Source organism: Polyodon spathula, chromosome 23 (genome assembly GCF_017654505.1).
Source record: "Polyodon spathula isolate WHYD16114869_AA chromosome 23, ASM1765450v1, whole genome shotgun sequence".
In the NCBI taxonomy this organism is placed as follows: domain Eukaryota; kingdom Metazoa; phylum Chordata; class Actinopteri; order Acipenseriformes; family Polyodontidae; genus Polyodon; species Polyodon spathula.
In genome coordinates this window covers 19,253,070-19,271,482 of record NC_054556.1, presented here as the reverse complement: position 1 = coordinate 19,271,482, position 18,413 = coordinate 19,253,070, and the positions used below count along the sequence as shown (strand labels likewise).

General features: G+C 39.7%; 1 protein-coding gene across 1 annotated transcript; it reads right to left on the bottom strand.

The window, feature by feature from the left end:
• Window positions 1-1,626: 1,626 nt before the first annotated feature.
• LOC121297677 (prostacyclin synthase-like) lies at window positions 1,627-17,155 on the bottom strand. The gene is made up of 10 exons (XM_041224114.1): window positions 16,820-17,155; window positions 14,083-14,206; window positions 13,564-13,742; window positions 12,942-13,085; window positions 11,818-11,972; window positions 11,046-11,227; window positions 7,390-7,570; window positions 5,752-5,933; window positions 3,527-3,678; window positions 1,627-2,475 (listed from the first exon to the last, which is right to left on the bottom strand). Exons 1-10 carry the CDS (start codon window positions 16,888-16,890, stop codon window positions 2,313-2,315), a joined length of 1,533 nt encoding a protein of 510 aa, XP_041080048.1. The 5' UTR covers window positions 16,891-17,155; the 3' UTR covers window positions 1,627-2,312.
• Between the last annotated feature and the right edge of the window lie 1,258 nt (window positions 17,156-18,413).

Below are 18,413 nucleotides of genomic sequence, written 5' to 3'. Positions count from 1 at the left end.
TTTGAGTGTCATGAGAGTGTAAACACAGGAACAGTATAGCAAATAGACACCAAGCAATTATCTCAGTGTAAAATGAGCATGTTAGTTGAACACTTTCTTGGAAAAAACCTGAAATGAAAGTTATTTATAAAGAGAACATAGCTTCAAATTTTCTTTGTATAATACTTTTTTTTGTATTGTTCCTTAGCTTTTCTATTGATCTGCCACTTAGGATGACGTTTGCTGGCTATACCCTGCTATGTACTAGATGGCTCTGGTACTTACTAATATATAGACACTCTGCCTGACCTCGTCTACAGAACAAGTCTATGGCTGGCAGCTGTTACTGAAGGGCAGCTACTGAACAGAGGTGGAAGCAACAGGTCCATTGCAGATGTTGTGCTGCTGTGCTCTGCACACAAGAACGCACCCAGGATAATGCTTGCAGCTCAACTTTCAAAGCTTTTTTGCTCCAACTTGCTCCAATGCAAATAAATGACAGCTAATTTCCTAAAACTGTCCAGAAGAGATGTGAGATAAAAATTCGGATTGGGTGGACTGTTTATGTGGAAGAGAATTTTTAATTACGTTAATGTGTAATTGTATTACTTTTAGCAAACAATATATAATGCTAAACTGAACTCGTAAGCCCTTTTTTAAGTGTTGCGTTTGAAATATGTAATACCTTAATAAACTAATTGCTGAAATGATTGTTGTGTAATAAAGTGGTATTCGCTTTTCTGCTGAATTGTTCTGATTTAGTTGACAAATCAACAGTTTTCTGTGGCTTTTGTAGCACAAACTGTGGATTAGTTAATCAACAATATATCTGCCTCGTCTCTTCAAGGCCACGTTTTGTTAGAAGATTCGCAGAATGAATCAATTCAAAGAGGAAAGGGTTTCGTCACAGAAATGTTTGAACACCGTGTTTTTCTTGTAATTAGCGTTGGAGCTTCTCATTCAGTTTCTACCCTGTGATTAAAAAGCAGGTCAGAGCCCAGGCTGAGGGAGTCCTTCAGCACACTGGAAAGCACTGCCGGTGTAGCAGCTGTCACTGTCACCCCCATCCTGAGAATACTTTATGGCAGTAAACGCTTTTGGAAAGCAACAGCAAGCATAACAGATGCTTCCACGGATCTACTGTGCCATTCCTAGAGCCAGGTTAACTAAAGACTGCAGTAAACACTTTGAAAATATAACCCTATAGTCCTTATAAATGTATAAAACCCATTAGAAATCATCTCTCTTACAATGTAATAGTTATGTACATACATGTAAGCAATCAGTTGACAGCACCATTTCTCAAACTGCAACACATGCTATCATCTCTGATTTCCCCTCTGAATCTGTATGTTATCACAAGTGCTTTCGCTTAAGCTGAGGGAACACAAAGCCACATTTTCAGGAACAGCGGATTAAAACCTGGTTCCAGGAGACCAGAAGACCTAGTTAGAGGCAACTTCATTGTGTCAAACCCCAAGTCTTTCCCAGTGTGCCATGCAGTGGCCTGAAACATAGTCTCCTGAAACCAAGTTCCAAGCCACAAAGTGGCTCTGTGTTCCCTCAGTAAAATTTCCCCCCATTGATGTCATACATAAAAGAGTTTGCAGAGTTTGGAATGAAAGAGATCCCGTTTGCCAATTATAAATAAAGAAATACAAACACAGAGGCAGCATTTAAAAAAAAAGAGGAGCAACTAAATCTAATTGGGTTCTATGGGTTAGAGAGCACATCTCCTGGAGTGCAGCTTTAATCATTTTTACACTCATGTATTTCATGTGCTTTACAAATTAATAGTACAAATGGCACATGACTAAAAGGGTAACACATATGACAAACATTAGGGTATAAAAAAATAAATTATTAAAATATAAAATCTCAAAATACTTTACAAATACCACATTCAAGAAGTCATAGGGTCTGCTTTCCAAAAGCTGTGCTAAAAAATATGTGTTATCTTCAATTGTATGCTTAAAATGCAAAACGTGTCCTGTCTTGATCAAGCAAGTTACATTGTTAAAATACATTTACACAAAACAGGATGCCTGACATGGTACAATAGATTTTCTATTGGCTTATGGGTGCCCATATATCTTTATTAAGAGCCTAGCCTGGCAGTGATATTCAATGTTAGCTTCCAAGCCTGAGGGCAGACCCAAGAGTGCAAAAAAAAGACATGACTTGCTTTATAATGTCTTACACAAGCTATTAATAATCGATATGCTTTAATACATTGTGATGAAGGAACTGTTAGAAACTAAATGAGCTATGACTTGGGTGCCATGCACAGCACCAGCATATAGAGAACATGCAAGATGCTCTTTGGGCTGTCTCTAGGCAGTGCTATGTCCAAAGTCTCTCAGTCTGTACTGAATCTCAATGTCTCCCTTTGGCTGAAGCATTCCGAATCCATAGCGGCTCACATCAATGTCAGAGATTGCAGCTTCTGGATCACACAGCTCCAACTCGAATGAGGTGAGGACCATGAACATGAACCTAGGAGAAACATGAAACAGCGTTCACCAAAGATTTTAAACAAAGGTTTATAAACCCCTTTGTTTTTTAACTAAGTTAGTGGCAGATAGAGCTGCACAAGCTGCTTATTCAGATCAAGATCTCCCCCAGTGAGGCTTGATTGGGCTAATGTGCCATTAAAAGTGAAACGAGTGAAGAAGCAGCTGCTTGGGTTTGTGTGGATCGCTGTTCTCCAGGGTCTAAGAAAATCAGCAATCATCACAAACCCAAGCAGCTGCTTCCTTACTTGTTTCACTCTGAATGCTACATTAGCTCAATCAACACCAATGACCCTCACCTGGTTGTCAGCGCCTGATTTCTGTGGAGCGCTCAATCTGTATAATCTGTTTATGCAGCACCACTGGCATTGCTTGTTTCTGTGCTACAGGCAATAAGACCCCTCCTGATTCCATGCAGGCAAGTGACGCAGGTGTGAGCCTCCAGCGGGGTTCAATGATTAAGATGGAACGATGAGAAACTCAAGTCAAGTAGACAAGCATATCTTCTCCAGTGCAGCAGAACTTCGTTTCGTATGGTTTCACTTTGTAATTCGTACTGTGTTTTGAAGTTATGGATTATTCAATTACTTGTAACACAGGAAGCAAATCTAAAGTGTTGTGTCTGAAAAAAAACATCAGCAGCAAAAGGGACTTGTGAGAAAACAGTGTGCCAATTCTGCAGAAGTAAATGCTGAAGTCTGTTCATTTAACATAACAGTTCACAGCAGACCTGCACTTCTAACGGCAGTCTTAATTTGGAAGCATCTGCTGGGTTACTGATTGCCACTTGAATCAAGCTCCGTTTTCATTCTCATATATTTCTAATGCAGCTGTATGAGGGAGGCTGGTCTGAGAGTTGGATGTCCTGTTGAGTGGTTAAACAAGGACAGCTCTTTCACCCTCCTCTTGTCAGAACTTACTGTGCTGGTTGGAAATGCAGTCTGGCTCATGCGTTCTTTAACACACTTGGCACTGGCTTGTTGTCAACAGTGCTCCCTGTACTCAAAGTTCTCTTTTCCTCTCTGAAAACTTACTGTTTGATGCTATTGATTGCGAAGAACCTTCCCACGCACATGTGACTGCCTGCTCCCCACGGCATGCTGTAGTACTTCAGCTTTGACCCGTCTTTATAGAAGTCTTTCTTCTCCGTTCCATCGGGATTGAGAAATCTATCGTATTTAAATTTCTGGGAAAAGACACAAATGGGGTCAGTTTTAGCATTTCAGACAGAAAACTGGTAAAATCCCTTGCAAAATATATCTTCAGCGGCAATGCAGCAGTGGCACTACAAGGGCCATGCAATGGTTCTTACAGAGTTTAGCCATAATGGTATGAGGGTGCCATTGGTAGAATGGTGCCACAGTAGAAACAATTTCCTATTTTCTGTTGGTATTGAGTAAATCACCGCACTGATAATCCATTCCAGTACTATATCAAAACCACACAGCACTCTAGATACGGTCCTTTAGATTTTCTTTGTTGGTAATGCTGTAGTCTGATAACGGCTCTGTCAAATTGCTCTGGACTAAGCCCTGAATGTTTCTTGAACATTTTAAATAAATTGGTATCTGAACTTCCTCAATAACCCCCCCAATCTGTGCTTTACACTTTGGTTCAAAGTTGCCCATAAGAAAAATAAAAGGTTGGGAAGGAAGAATAGTGATTGGATAATCAGAACCATAGCAAAACAACTAGGAAGTTGCAATGCTAATAAAGAAAAACAAAGTTTTTGAAATGAATGCTTTAAAATCGATTCTCACCTCAGTGTTAGTGTTAGCAACAGTTTTACTCGTTCCTCTTTAAGTCTTTTGGTTCTTCACTTGCTTTTCTTTTCTTATGTTAATTCAGTAGATGGAAAAACATTTGAAATATGACACTATAGATAAACAGCTACATCCTGACTGCTGTAGGTCCCATAGTCTGAATCTGATAGTCCACAGGAGTCAGTTTGAACTTTAACACATCAAGGGATTACAAGAGCAGTAACTTTTCATCTATAGTGTTCACTTTGAAATACCTACTTTTTAAAATACAAGCAAAGAACCAAATCTGAAGTAAAAGGGGGACCAGTGAGAACATTGCTAGTTCTTGTTAGCACTTGTGTAAAGCAACCTCATTTTGAGCCAGCAATAACTTTATCCATTCCAGATGTCTCAGATGCTGTTTTCCGGTTGTCTATTACCTGCTAATGAAGACTGCGGAGATGAGCATGCACCTAGTGTCCCGTGAGCTGGTGACGTACCTCTTTAAAGTGATGATTGTTAATATACCCACTTAACCAAGTGTAAATAATAATTAACTAGGCACCAACTGGAGCTTCATCTACTGAAAACAAACAACTTGCAGATAATTGAAAGTCTCCCTGATGGCTGCCTCAGAAGGATTGTCAATATGTTTCATTAACTGGCTTGGGGGAGAATATGGCAGGCTTAGCTGATTTACAATAATGGGAAATACTGTTTGATTGACCTGAATTACCTATAATTGCTCCTAGAGAAATATATTTAATTACATAGCCTTTATTGGTTTGGACAGTAAATTCACACTGGAATAATACATCCATAATAGCTTTCTTGCTTATAAATGGATATGACATGATACAGTGCTCCCCTTTTACAACGCTGTAGTTAGGGGCCATAGTTAAGAGATAACTATAACAAGACTACTAGTGTTTGTGTAATTGCATTATGCGAGCCATGACTGTACCACCTTATAACCTGTTCAGCAGTACAACGGGCCACCTCTTGAAGGGGGAGCACTGTAATTGTTTTATAGCTATGAGATTGAGATTTTTTTCATTTGAAGAGGTCACAGTCATGCAAACGTGGTTTATTCTTTATTGGGAACCCACAGGGAACGCTGCACTGGCCTTTGCGCTCCTTTGCAAAGTGGCTTTTTAAAAAGAAAAAACATAACTGCGATAAATCTATCAGATATGCAGTGTTAGCAATAGCGAGTGCACACCGTTAGTTTAGATTCTGTTAGTACATTTTAAAAGTTGCTACAAGGCAGCAGCCACATTATTAAAATGCAATTCGTTGAATTTAAGTTTGTACCCAATCCCTGGTAACTGTGTAAATAAACTCATCATAGTCACGGCTGGATTATTTTTGTAATATTTCACTAGATTGTTCATTACAGTATCAGTAAATGCTAGTCATTGTGCCAACTGTCAGATATCACCCCAGCATCCACTCACTAAGAAACAGGTTGAAATGCTTGTAACCTGACAATTATAAAAACAGTACCATCTAGTTACCTGGGGCTCCTGGTGGATTTCGGGGTCCATCTGGGGGCTCAGATAGGGGAAGAGGCAGATGCGGTCCCCCTTCCTCATGTTGTATTGCCTGCCGTCAGCAAGGCACAGCGGCATGTCCTGAAGGATTTCTCTGGTTATAAAGGGGGCTGCCGTCAACCGCAGGGTCTCGCGCAACATGCTGTCTATGGGAAGAGACTCCAATCAGTGCACTGAACTATTAAAAAAACAGCAACACATGTTCTCCTCTGACCTAAAACAGAATCCCCCTGCTGTGTGTCTTCTGCTGAAGTCAGTTTTATTAACTCAGAGATTCACTGAGTGACAACATGGAAAGCTTCAAGGGAGGGGAGGAAGCTTGTGCGCCTGCAGCAATAACAGCCTTAGGCAATGTAAACAAACTGGTAAGCCAACAAAACGTCCTTTCCGATGAAGGCACAGAAGGCTATGGAACAATTCAGCAAACGTTCCCCTAGGCAAGGCCTCACTGTTGCATCCACGTAGCGATCAGGGGGGCTGAAGATCAGTGTGTGACCTCCGTTCCTGCATTGAAGCCAATCACCACTTTACACCTCCTGCAAAACCTAATCAACGGCTATCACTGAGCTGCTGCTCCCAGGGACCCAGCCTCGGAAGTGTCTGCCTGGGCTGGTCGTGGATGCTGAAGTGTGAGCAGGGAAACTAGCCCCAGACAGCTTTCTCTCCCTGTGGGCCATCCATTCAACATCACAAACTAGGCATCAGTGGAAATCAAACCACTCCAAGAGCCTGTGCTTTTTACTGAGGGAGCCACAGAGGATCCATCCAACAGGATATTAAACAGATCATGAAAATGTAGCTGTCCTGAAGTATTTAAAGCAGTTCTCCTTGTTTAACATACTAAGGCTAGTATTTCTGGTCAGTAAATGAATGTCTAGGAGCAAGACGAGAGGTGGACATTATAAGCCTGCAGTTTCATAGCAACCTTGGGGTCATTCAAATCATATGATTTACATATTCTAAACACTCCAGCTAAACAATGAAGAGAAATGGAACAGGAGCATCCCTCCACTCTGTCACACTGAAGCAATCTTGACAGCAATGGTTTCTTCTTAGAGCAGTGTCAGTGACACACGATGAACACATTGAAACATGTCAGTTTAATTAGAGGGAAGCTGTGTCTGTTCCTATTATAGTGGTAGCATTTTAACACAGCTCCAACTGCTTGCAGTCTTGAGAATCTTGTGTCAAAAATTCATATCCTTTACATGAGGGCTGAGATCTGGATTTGTTTTGCTTTAAACCGCATTTGCAGGGGCATGATTATTCATGAAGGTTTCATATCGGTTTTGTAACATTTTACATTCAAAACCTAAACACTATAATCAAATCCCCTAGCTTTGCAAATGCATTCACGACATGTGATATGATCCACTCACACTATATGTTAAAATGTTCACTTGCCTGATGTGCTGATCTCAACGGTTTAATAATGCAACGATGCTGGTGATTACAGCTTGGAGTGCAAGTCTTTTCAAATTTAAAAGGGCGGTTCCAAAATGCTAGGCTTTTGCGGTCATCTAACGTGGGTTAACGACCGCTAGACTGCTGAACCGTGAGGTTTATAATAATATTAACAATAATAATAACACATATGTTTACCGAAAACTGGAGTTTTATCCAGCATTTCTTGGGCGATGCGGTGCACTGGAGGATGTAGATGCTGTCCCTGCCCTCTAGATCCCTGTAGAATTTTATTAAACTCATTCTTCAAGGCTGACATGGCTTCAGGGTTCTTCAACAGGAACACCAGCAACCAGAAAGCAGCAGGGCCAGCATTCCCCTGAAACAGGAGGAAGGGAAATGAACCGACTGAAAAACAATCTGCTAACTTCAGCTACCTTTAACAGAATCCATTTAGCACAAGCTTATCGTGATTGTTACAAAACAATCCTGCATGTCATTTTCTAGAACATGCATATCCATTCTCTAGCAGTTTTGAATCTAATAATTTTTCAGACATGCATTTTTAAAAAGCTGTGATATCGGTACTACGCTCGCAGTTTCTGGAAAGTGAAATTGTTCCCACCTATTCAGGGCCGTTTTTCCTGGTACTAGCCAACCAGCTGCTGCCCCTAGTGATTGACATGCTTTGAAGGCAGTAGAAATTCTTGACCCCACAGAAACTGATGAACTGAAATGACCACGTACAATTGTATCTCCACGAGGACAAAGCAAGCACATTGTAGTACAGGTGTATCATTTTAAAATCAAAATACATATTTTCTTTTGAAACTGCATATTTGAGACTTTTCTATTGGATGGCAGTGCACAATAGGTAAGATTCTGTAAGGATTGATACTATACAATATAACAGTTTTTGTATGTTTTGCTCAATGGGGGGAGAAAACAGCACAACCTTGAGATTTTTTTCTGTTGCTGTGTACTTTATAAAGCTGACAAACCTTCTGTCTTATACATGCAGACATCTTTGAATTCTCTGTTCAAAGTTAGGAGTATGGGTTAAGCTGAAAGCATTCCTGAAGAATGTACCACTGTATTGATTATACTAACACCTCTGAACATCTTCTTTGTAACCTGGCTTGTTATGTGCAGCACTCCCCTTACTAAAGTGTCACAAAGTAAAAGTACAGCAAAGTGTAATAAACCACAGAGGAAGCATGGTAAAGCCCAGAGAGGTATGGTAAAGCATAACTGAAAAATCATCATGCAAATTTACAGTGAAAATCCTGAAAGGTATTGTGCCCTGTTGTCACAGAAAGGCACTCAATCTCTGGTATTTACAGAACATTGCAGTATTGGATAGTATTTACTTAAAGATAAAGGGGATGTACTATATATTTTTGATGGGGTTTGATGAGATTGGGAAAGGGAAAACAATCACATTAATTCAATAATCTCAGCACCCTATGGTCCCAATTACTTTAGATAAAATTGGTTATACTGCACTACAAACAAGGCAATGAAACCTAGTCAGCCTACTACTCAGGCAAGCAAAGCCAATAGCACTGCATTCAAAGCAAGATATACTGCAGTCCACTGCAGGCTCTTAGTGCTTTAAATGGGACTCTCGTCCTGATAAGCTTGCACTTGGATGCTGCTAAAAGTGACAGAAATGTGATGTGATCACATGCTGATGGCACTACGCATTAATGTACAAGCTGAAGTGACGATGTCCCTTCCACGCTACCCAAACCCAGCACTTCAGCAACCCTCTGCGTCTCTGATCACTTCAAGGTCTGATTCGAATGACCACTGGCGAGATTAAAACAGGCCAATCTGTTTCTCAAGCAATAGCCCATTCATATTTAAAGCACCGTTTTCAGTGTGCTGAAGCCTGGCTGGAAAACAGTTTCATGTGCTGTCGTGAATTATATTACTTTAAAAAGGTGGTATAAATATTTAAATATACAGAATTAATGCATGTCTGCTTTTCAGGTCATTGTGTGTAGACTAAAGCAAAGACATACACTTCTTCTAGCCTTTGGGATTCCATTATAATCCAGACCCAGCCAAAACAATTGCAGGGCCATTATGGTTATGAACAGGTCTGGCTATTATCGTCATTGTCATTTTTTTGTTGTTGTAGTAATTAACTCTCTCTGCTGTCCTTAGTAAGATCAACATTGAGGAGCACTGTCTACCAAATAGTGTTGTGTTTTCAGAGAATTTTCAAAGTGAAGAAAATCTATGAGAAATTAAAGTCAACTGCTTTAAACACACACACAAAATGAGAGCTATCAGTAAAATGAAAAAGTAGGTAATCACAACCTATACCCACTGTATACACACAAATCCAAGTGTCACGTAGACATTCTGATATTACCAATAATACATGCAAAAGAATGTCCTTACCAAGTTTTCTCACTTAATTAAGCCCTTCTCTCTCCCTTTCCAACTTGATAAGTACTTCTCAAGATATATACAACATTTGAAAAGGTGATTGACATACAGGAGTGAGCAACTGTATTAACACCTCAAGATGTGTCATTTATATCATTTTATATTATATTATATTATATACAGAAGCAATGGGGTTTTCTAATACATGTGCACGCTGCTGTATTATATACACAAGCAATGGGGTCTTTTAATACATGTGCACACTGCTGTATTATATACACAAGCAATGGGGTCTTCTAATACATGTGCATACTGCTGTATTATATACACAAGAAATGGGGTCTTTTAATACATGTGCACACTGCTGTATTCTACACACAAGCAATGGGGTGTTCTAATACATGTGCACACTGCTATATATAAACACATGCCCACCTCCACAGTTGCCAGTGAGATGCACCCACAGTGAGGGGTAATAGGGTGCTCAGTGAAGAATGAACTGAAGCTAATAAAGGAGTGTGAAACCTCAGGGAGTACACTTCTGTTTAAAGTCAGTCCAGTGCGACTATTTTGCAGAGAGAGGAGAGCTGCAGGCATCACATCTGGGTCGTGTCTAGGACTTAGTGTTCGTGTGGAGGTATGGTGCTCTGCTTACACAGGCTTCTAGTCTGGTGACCCTGCCCCTGGGGTCTGTACTGAAGGCTGTTTAGACAGGGACAGTTTTTTTTTTTCTTTTCTAAGTCACAGGAAGTAAAATGTGATAAACTGCGAACTAGAAATGGTAGGAGACAGGCTGTCATTTCCAATTCAAGCCATCTGGTAAAGATTCACACCCCTGGGGAAAATGAGACACCTTGGCCAGGGAAACAAGGCCATCCTCATTGTGTTGCAGGGCTCCATCTGGTGGCAATGAGAGGGAATTGCTATCTAGTGTCCAGAGCTTGATTTGCAAGCAAGTGTAAATGTATTTCTATTCCTGGAGGGCCGGTGTCGCTCCAGGCTTTTATTCCAACTGTACCCTAAATTAATTAGACCAATTAAGCTTCTAATAAGCACGTAATGGGTCCAATTAAGTAATTTAGGGTACAGTTGGAACAAAAACTAGGAGGGACACCGGCCCTCCAGGACCAGGATTGGAGACCCCTGTTCTAGAGTCAGATCTGAATGCCAGCACTACTCAAATCATTCAGAAAGGACTCTATAAGGACAACTAGAAACTGTAAAAGTGCAAGCAAGCTTATTTTCTTGTATTTGTTCTTTTGTATTATAGAAAACTTCATGCAACAGTTTTTTTTGTTTGTTTGAATATGTGTGGTATTAAGCTCTGACTGTATTCAGATGAAATGAACAGACTGAACAGTGCTGGAGGTGTAGCAGTTGTCCGCTCCTGCTCTGGATAGCATGTGACAGTGTGACATGTAGACTTGATCAGAATGACTGAGAGAAACAGGTACCTGTGTTGCCCAAAGCTGCAACAGCATGGCTCGGCTCTGCATTTCCTCATCGAGTCCTTTCTCCGCCAGGTGGCGCCGGTAACTCTCCAGCCAAGAGCTCCTGTTCAGTTTGCGGACGAGTTTCTTTGTGGACAGCAGCTCCCAGAGGACCTCCTTTACACCCTGGGCTTCCTTCTTCTCCGCTGTTAGGAAAACAAATACAGGGAAACTGGTGAACATCGGATGCATGTCAGCTGAACCAGTCATGCTTTTTTGCTCCTTATAATATATAAAACTTGGTTTCTTATATCAAGTGTCTGTATAATTGTTGGTGGTAATCACAGGTATTTAAGTTCTGTAGTTAAATACATAATTAACTTTTAATTCCAATACGTACTGTTTTCATCATTGGTTCAAAATAATAATAAAAAAGTTCCAAAATATGTTTATTAAAGAAAATCTTTATCATTAGTAGTACAGTACATTTGGCGTATCTTTATTCAAGTGTATCACTGCTTCTAGATTGAATGTACAATCTTGATGGCTCCTCTTACATTTCAACTGCCTTTTGAAAGCATTTCTACACAGATCTACCCATTAAAACATTACTGTTAAACTAATTTACAAAGTGACCTGCTGTATAAACAGAATGCAGACTGGTTCCCAGTGAAGGTTCAGACTTTCTTCCAGTTGTGAATCTAGGCTTGTGTGGCTAACCTGTGGCTTTACCATTTGCTACTTGTTAGTCTATAGCAGGCCTTTTCTCACTGAGATCCACTGTGCTTTTCTTTACCAGATGTCAAGGTGGTTCGTGCAATTTTCATGAGGAGGTTGTCGAACTTCCTGAACTCTCTGTAGATGTCTGCAGACTGGCTCCTGTCTCTGGATTTCTCTGGCTGGCTGCCACTCTGCTCCGACTCACTGCCGTACAGAGTGAGGTATCCAGCTCTAGGGGGAGACAGAGAAACTATTTGTGAATGTGCTGAGAACGACTTGGAGCAAAACATTGTCAACCTTGCACTTAAACAAACTCTGATGGGATTCTCCACGCTTGATATGCTAATTGAACTGTTAATTACAAAATGAGACACCATGACATTGTGTGTATTGAAGGCTACCATTTGAGTATCACAGCAAAACCACTTGAACTGCATGGAACAGGACCTTGTGGTCCCTGAGCCACCTTAACCACTATGAAAGTTTCCCATAGTAAAAGCATGGTGATGTGTATTAAGCATAGTGGAAAGATGGTAAAGCATGGGTAAGCATTGTAAAGCCCTGAGAGGTATGGTAAAGAATATAAAAAAATAAAAAAACATGTCAAACCATTGTAAACTATGATAAACACACAGCAACTATTTACATCACCATGCAAAACTTTTACAAGGGCCACTATACAAAACAAATCAACCCCATTAGTCAAGTACACCTATTAAAGAGGAGCGAACCAACATATTGCATTACCTCATTTTTGCTTTTTTAATATTATTACTAGTCACACCTTTACTATGCCAAGAATCTTGTGGTTCTTCAATTGTATTGTTGTTTTGCGTTATTTTAGGAGATGCTAGATAAATGTTTGCATCCTGGTACCTTTGCTGTAGTTCACAGGGCACGACTGAGTTCGACACATGACTGGACTAGGTACCAGGAAGCAGGAGAAGCAGCTTTCATCCCGTACTCTGTCTTTGACATCCTGTATCTGAATTGACCAAATTGACGTATAATAATTCAAGCAAAAATCCAGAAGACATTAAACACAACAAAAGCGGGATCAGTATTGCTGAAGCTGATCAGATGTCAGGAAATTGATGATAACCTTGGTGAGCACTCCTTTAAAACGTTCAATAAGCAGATCTTTGAAAGCAGCAGTTGAAGCACATTGTAATTGCTGTGGGTGTCTGAGGAATTCCCTACCTGAACAGAGCACTGTAGCAGAAGTTAAAGAGCCCGTCTCGCCTCCACATCCTTCCCAGTTCGTTGCTCTCTGGCAGCAGCACAGTGTCGAGGTTTGACTGCATCATTGTGCTCAGACTGTGCAGGGGTTTACCCTGGAAGTGTCTGTCAGAAAGAAGTGAATCAAAAACACTCGGAAACTGTCCTTCAGACCTCAGGAACGCTGTCATTCCACTCTACAGAGTGGAGGAATGGGCTGTGTACTAGCAAAGGGCACTCAATCTTTGACATAAATAAACAGCTTACACTTTCTTTGGTTTTTGTGTCTGTGTTTGTATGGGTTCAGGAACTGCTCTTCAGTTCCAGTTGCCTGTCTTAAACATATGTAATGCAGTCTTTGTACAACTTTGGCAACAGCGCCATCTAATGCAAAGCTGTTTATTGCCAGCAATACAAAAGAAAACAGATGAAAGATTACTTCTACAAAGGCATCGATCCAGCTTATGTTACATATTATTTCTGCAGCAACTAAAACAGAAGAGCAGCTCCTGATCTCTGGAGAAAGCACCTTGACACAGACAGTCATTGCCATTGTAGTGTCACAGGTCCACTGAAGACCACGTGGTAGGGAAGTTGTACTTACAGCTTCATCATAGCCTTCTCTGTGTTGGGCTCATAGTTGGGTAGCCTCAGGTTGAATATTCTCTCCATTAGCAGACATGCGTATTTACTGAAGTTGAATCTGGAACTGGACTCCATAACAACTGCATCGTAGGATTTGGGATCAAGGAGGACAGTAATATATCGTCCAGCCACACGCACCTAAATAATGTAAAATAAATAGCTTATTGGAGATATTTTTAACCCAAGTGATATGGTCTCATTACACTGCCTAAAGTGTAACTCTCCCATACAGTAGAACTATATGCAGTATATGATGCCCGTTCTGCATCTAACCTCATAACCTACATTATAACATGCACTGTAAAGCTAATTCAACCCTTTTTCTTTTAAAAAATCTCCAGTGAAAAAAAAAAGTGGAGTTAATTGAAAACTGGGATTACCATTTGTTACAGAACCCAATTCTGCCCTATTGCATCCCAGCTGCATATACAGACTGTTCAGGTCTAAAATGCAGTCCCCAGTGCTCGCTATGCCTTACCGTGAAGATGTCTCCATGTTTGCTCTTCATCCGACTTAAAAATTTAGCGGCATCTTTTCCAAACTCTAAGGCATGCCCAAGCCATGGTATATAGCCTTTATCTAAAGGTGGCTCCTTCACTAATCTGCAAGAAATACAAAACATAAGTACATACATATATACATACATACATACATGCATACATGCATACATACATACATAAATACATATATACATACATACATACATAGCCAAAAGTTTTTCATCACAGAATTTTAGGATTAAAACATATTTAAAAAAAACCAAACAAAAAAAAAAACACTGTGACATTTAACATCATGTAATAAAAAAAACTACAAAAACATAGCCTCCAGGTGTACCAATTTAGCCAGTATAATACCTAATTTCTAACTTTGGTATTATCCACACAAATTGATTGTGTGTCCCGAATTTTGAGCTTCATCTGAAGGCTTTGTTTTATTTATTTTTTCTGCACTGCCCCGCCAGGCCACTAGAGGCATGCGGGTGCTAGCGTCACATCCCCATGGTACTTACTGCCTGCTGGGCAGATAGTTAGCAGACAGCATTGGTAGATACAGTCCATTTAAAGGCATTCTGTTATTATAGAATTTGTTTGGTTCATTTCCTAGCAGGAGCAGTAGTACTCAAAACCACATCATGGCTTGTTCCATTACTGCATATGTAAGGTAAGAATTCTTAACATTATTACATGTGGGGCAGGGTGTTTAAAATTAAACCAATAAGCAAAAAAAAAATATATATATGCTTATTGAAAATTGTAATGGCAGCTGGCAAATCACTATTGCTAGTAGTGAGCATTGCAATGAACCAACATTAAAAATTGTAAAAAGTAGGCTACCAATGTTCAGTACTGCTGTAATCCTATAACAATTCGCTTCTGACACAATGTATCTCAACAACAAAGCAAAACAAAAAAATATGAATGACATATGTCATTTCTTCTCTCTATTCAATATGTATTTTGATAATATACTAATGTTTATGCAGTGTATCATGCAGGCATAGACATGTATATTCCTGTAGTATTTGTGCACAAGTAAAAGATATAAGTTCTTAAAATTTCAAAAGGATACTTTTGGAATAAGTCAGTTTATACCACCTGCTTTAAAAACAAGTCAGGTGTGTGCCAGGACAGGGCACTGAGCTCAAGGTTAAGAACAGGCAAGACTCTTCAGCGTGATGGAATTTCAGGACAGGGCACTGAGCTCAAGGTTAAGAACAGGCAAGACTCTTCAGCGTGATGGAATTTCAGGACAGGGCACTGAGCTCAGGGTTAAGAAGACAGGAAAGACTCTTCAGCGTGACGGAATTTCAGGACAGGACACTGAGTTCAGGGTTAAGAAGACAGGGAAGACTCTTCAGCGTGATGGAATTTCAGGACAGGGCACTGAGCTCAGGGTTAAGAAGACAGGAAAGACTCTTCAGCGTGACGGAATTTCAGGACAGGACACTGAGCTCAGGGTTAAGAAGACAGGGAAGACTCTTCAGCGTGACGGAATTTCAGGACAGGACACTGAGCTCAGGGTTAAGAAGACAGGAAAGACTCTTCAGCGTGATGGAATTTCAGGACAGGACACTGAGTTCAGGGTTAAGAAGACAGGGAAGACTCTTCAGCGTGACGGAATTTCAGGACAGGGCACTGAGCTCAGGGTTAAGAAGACAGGGAAGACTCTTCAGCGTGATGGAATTTCAGGACAGGACACTGAGCTCAGGGTTAAGAAGACAGGGAAGACTCTTCATCTCTTCTAACACTGAAGAGATGGGCTTTGTGTCTGGTGAAGGAGTGAGAAATCGCTTGTGAAGGGTAAGTGAATTAATTTATTACACACACACACACACAATATATATCGCATAGAGAGTGCTAAGAGTGCTAACTAATTCTATAGGGTGATGCAAAACTTTTGCCCATAGACAGACAGGCAGATTTATTTCCACGTGTGCCTGTGTACTAAACTTCACCAGTGGTGGTTTACAACACACCTCAGACTAATTAGTTTACAATTGATTTAGGCGATAACAGTGAGGTACATTGTACAGAACAGGATTTTCTTCTTTGTAACGAGTATCTTCCACGTTGCTATGGGTTACTGATGTGGACAGTGAAAAGGTGGAGACTGAGGCTACCTCTCCCAAGTCTTTCAGCAATGTCTACTGTATCGTAAACCTACTGTACGCACTTGTATTTGAGAACTTAGTGACATAGTGTTCAATCCATCATTAGGTAAAGAAAAATAATAATCGCGTTAAAATAGCCAATTAATACAATACTTAAATCTGTAATTACTATTGTTATGTATTTAGACGTGTTCAAAATGCCCCTTCGTTTACAGTATGTTAAAAAGCACAGTTGATTTGATGTAACGTAAGAGTAAGGTAAACGTGAGGTGTACACTGAACGTGTGACAATATAATTACAGCCCAAAGGAAAATATTACACCAAGTTACTTAACATTATACCGCTAGCTTGTAATGGATGCCTGTTCCAACGCGTTTGTTTCTATTACGTTCAACTTGAAATTTAAGTTTTATTAAGTCCATTCCCTTGACCGTATCGACCGTGAACGTGTAGCCTACTCCTAATATGAACTGGTACATGTCACATACATAATAAATATATTATTAACAAGAAAGTTATGAGGAATGTATAACGAGCATATCAACATACACAAAGTTTAATCCATCCTCTTTGAATAATTTAAAATGAAGCATTGCTTACCTCGTTCTACCTCTGAAGATTAAAATGAGAATTAAAGGTACTGGCAAAATTAAAAGCACGGTCCAGATCATTATTTCCTTTAGCCTAAAATGTATTTATAAATATTTATGTACTTACTGAAATGTATTTATATATATATTTATATGTATTTATCAAAATCTAAAATGTAAAGCAGTCTTGGCGGTGAGTGAATACTTTTGTGCTGATGGCGAGAATATATATATATATCTGCGTGAAGCACGTGAGTTTAGTGGGCAAAATCAACAGGCGTGTCTGTTTTTTTTTTTTCTCAGTCAGTGGATTTACCGTCTCGTGTTCATTTTTATTAATTTTCGAATAATCAGTAGCCTTCAACTGTACACGTTTTTATTTCAAACTAGTTGTTCGTATTTATTTTTTATTTATTTATTTTTAAATCGTATTGCCGTTTGGTTATGCAAATATACTCTAAACTCTGTTTAAAGTATACCGTAATAATACCAGAGCGAGAGGTTATAATAATTACGAACACCGTAGAGCAGTAATACACGTGTGTGTGTGTGTGTGTGTGTGTGTGTGTGTGTGTGTGTGTGTGTGTGTGTGTGTGTGTGTGTGTGTGTGTGTGTGTGTGTGTGTGTGTGTGTGTGTGTGTGTGTGTGTGTGTGTGTGTGTGTGTGTGTGTGTGTGTGTGTGTGTGTCCTCGCGTTAATGATCTGACCATTTCAAATTACGTTGGCACAGCAGAGCCGACGCAATACTGTTTCTGTAATGGTATCGAATCTGCTACAATCTGCAGTTATATGAAAGATAGCTGTGATAGTTGTGTGAACTATACCACACTGGGGTGAAGGAATTCATTTAGCCACCGAGGGGCATTCATGTAAAACAAAAAATAAACAACAACAACAACAAAAAAGAAAATAAAAACACCACACAAGTTATTGGGCACAATCTGAATGATTTATGTGAGAGCGGTTGTTCAGAAGTGAGCGGTGAGTGTTCAGTTCAGGAAGGTGAGTTCACTTAACAGTTACAAGCACAGAGACAGAGTCAAAACACAAGAAACTGGTATTTAACCCTGGGTAACAAGACATAAAAGACTATTTAAATGCTGGCAGGATATCAACAGCGATTGCCACACTTCCTGAGCCGCATTCTAAACATCAGATTGGATGCCCACTCCATTCACTGCTGGCTTCTTAATTCTTAGTTCTTAACTGTTTTCTTAATTGTGTCATTTTAAATTAACCGATGTTATTGTTTCTTTTTTCTTTTATTTTAATTTAGTTCAGATTAATCACTGTTCAAAATGTTCTGGAGCGCTCTGTGTGGTGTTTGGGGCTGGATTGAGGTGCGCTCTCACCTCCCCATATTAATTTGTGATGTCTGCAAATACATGTTATTTATTTATTTATTTTATTTATTTTTATTATTATTTTTTACACCGCTCATACATCCGTTATATCAAAATAAATGTTCCTTTTAAAAAAAAAATCACGTTCTTAGTTTTTACTTGCATAACAACAATCTTGGAAGTTCCTTGTGTGTTTTGAAGTTGATTTTTTGTTTTTTTAACCTTTGAACAATATCAGTGACACCCTCTCCTTGCCAAGTT

What these genes read in the sequence shown, in the direction of transcription:
- LOC121297677 (XM_041224114.1), bottom strand. Translation starts at nt 16,890, where the DNA reads ATGATCTGGACCGTGCTTTTAATTTTGCCAGTACCTTTAATTCTCATT. An exon ending in GAGAAGGCTATGATGAAGCT is followed by an intron (nt 13,086 to 13,563) that starts GTAAGTACAACT and finishes TCTTTCTGACAG; the next exon opens with ACACTTCCAGGGTAAACCCC. An exon ending in GCAATCAATAGCATCAAACA is followed by an intron (nt 2,476 to 3,526) that starts GTAAGTTTTCAG and finishes TGTTTCTCCTAG; the next exon opens with GTTCATGTTCATGGTCCTCA.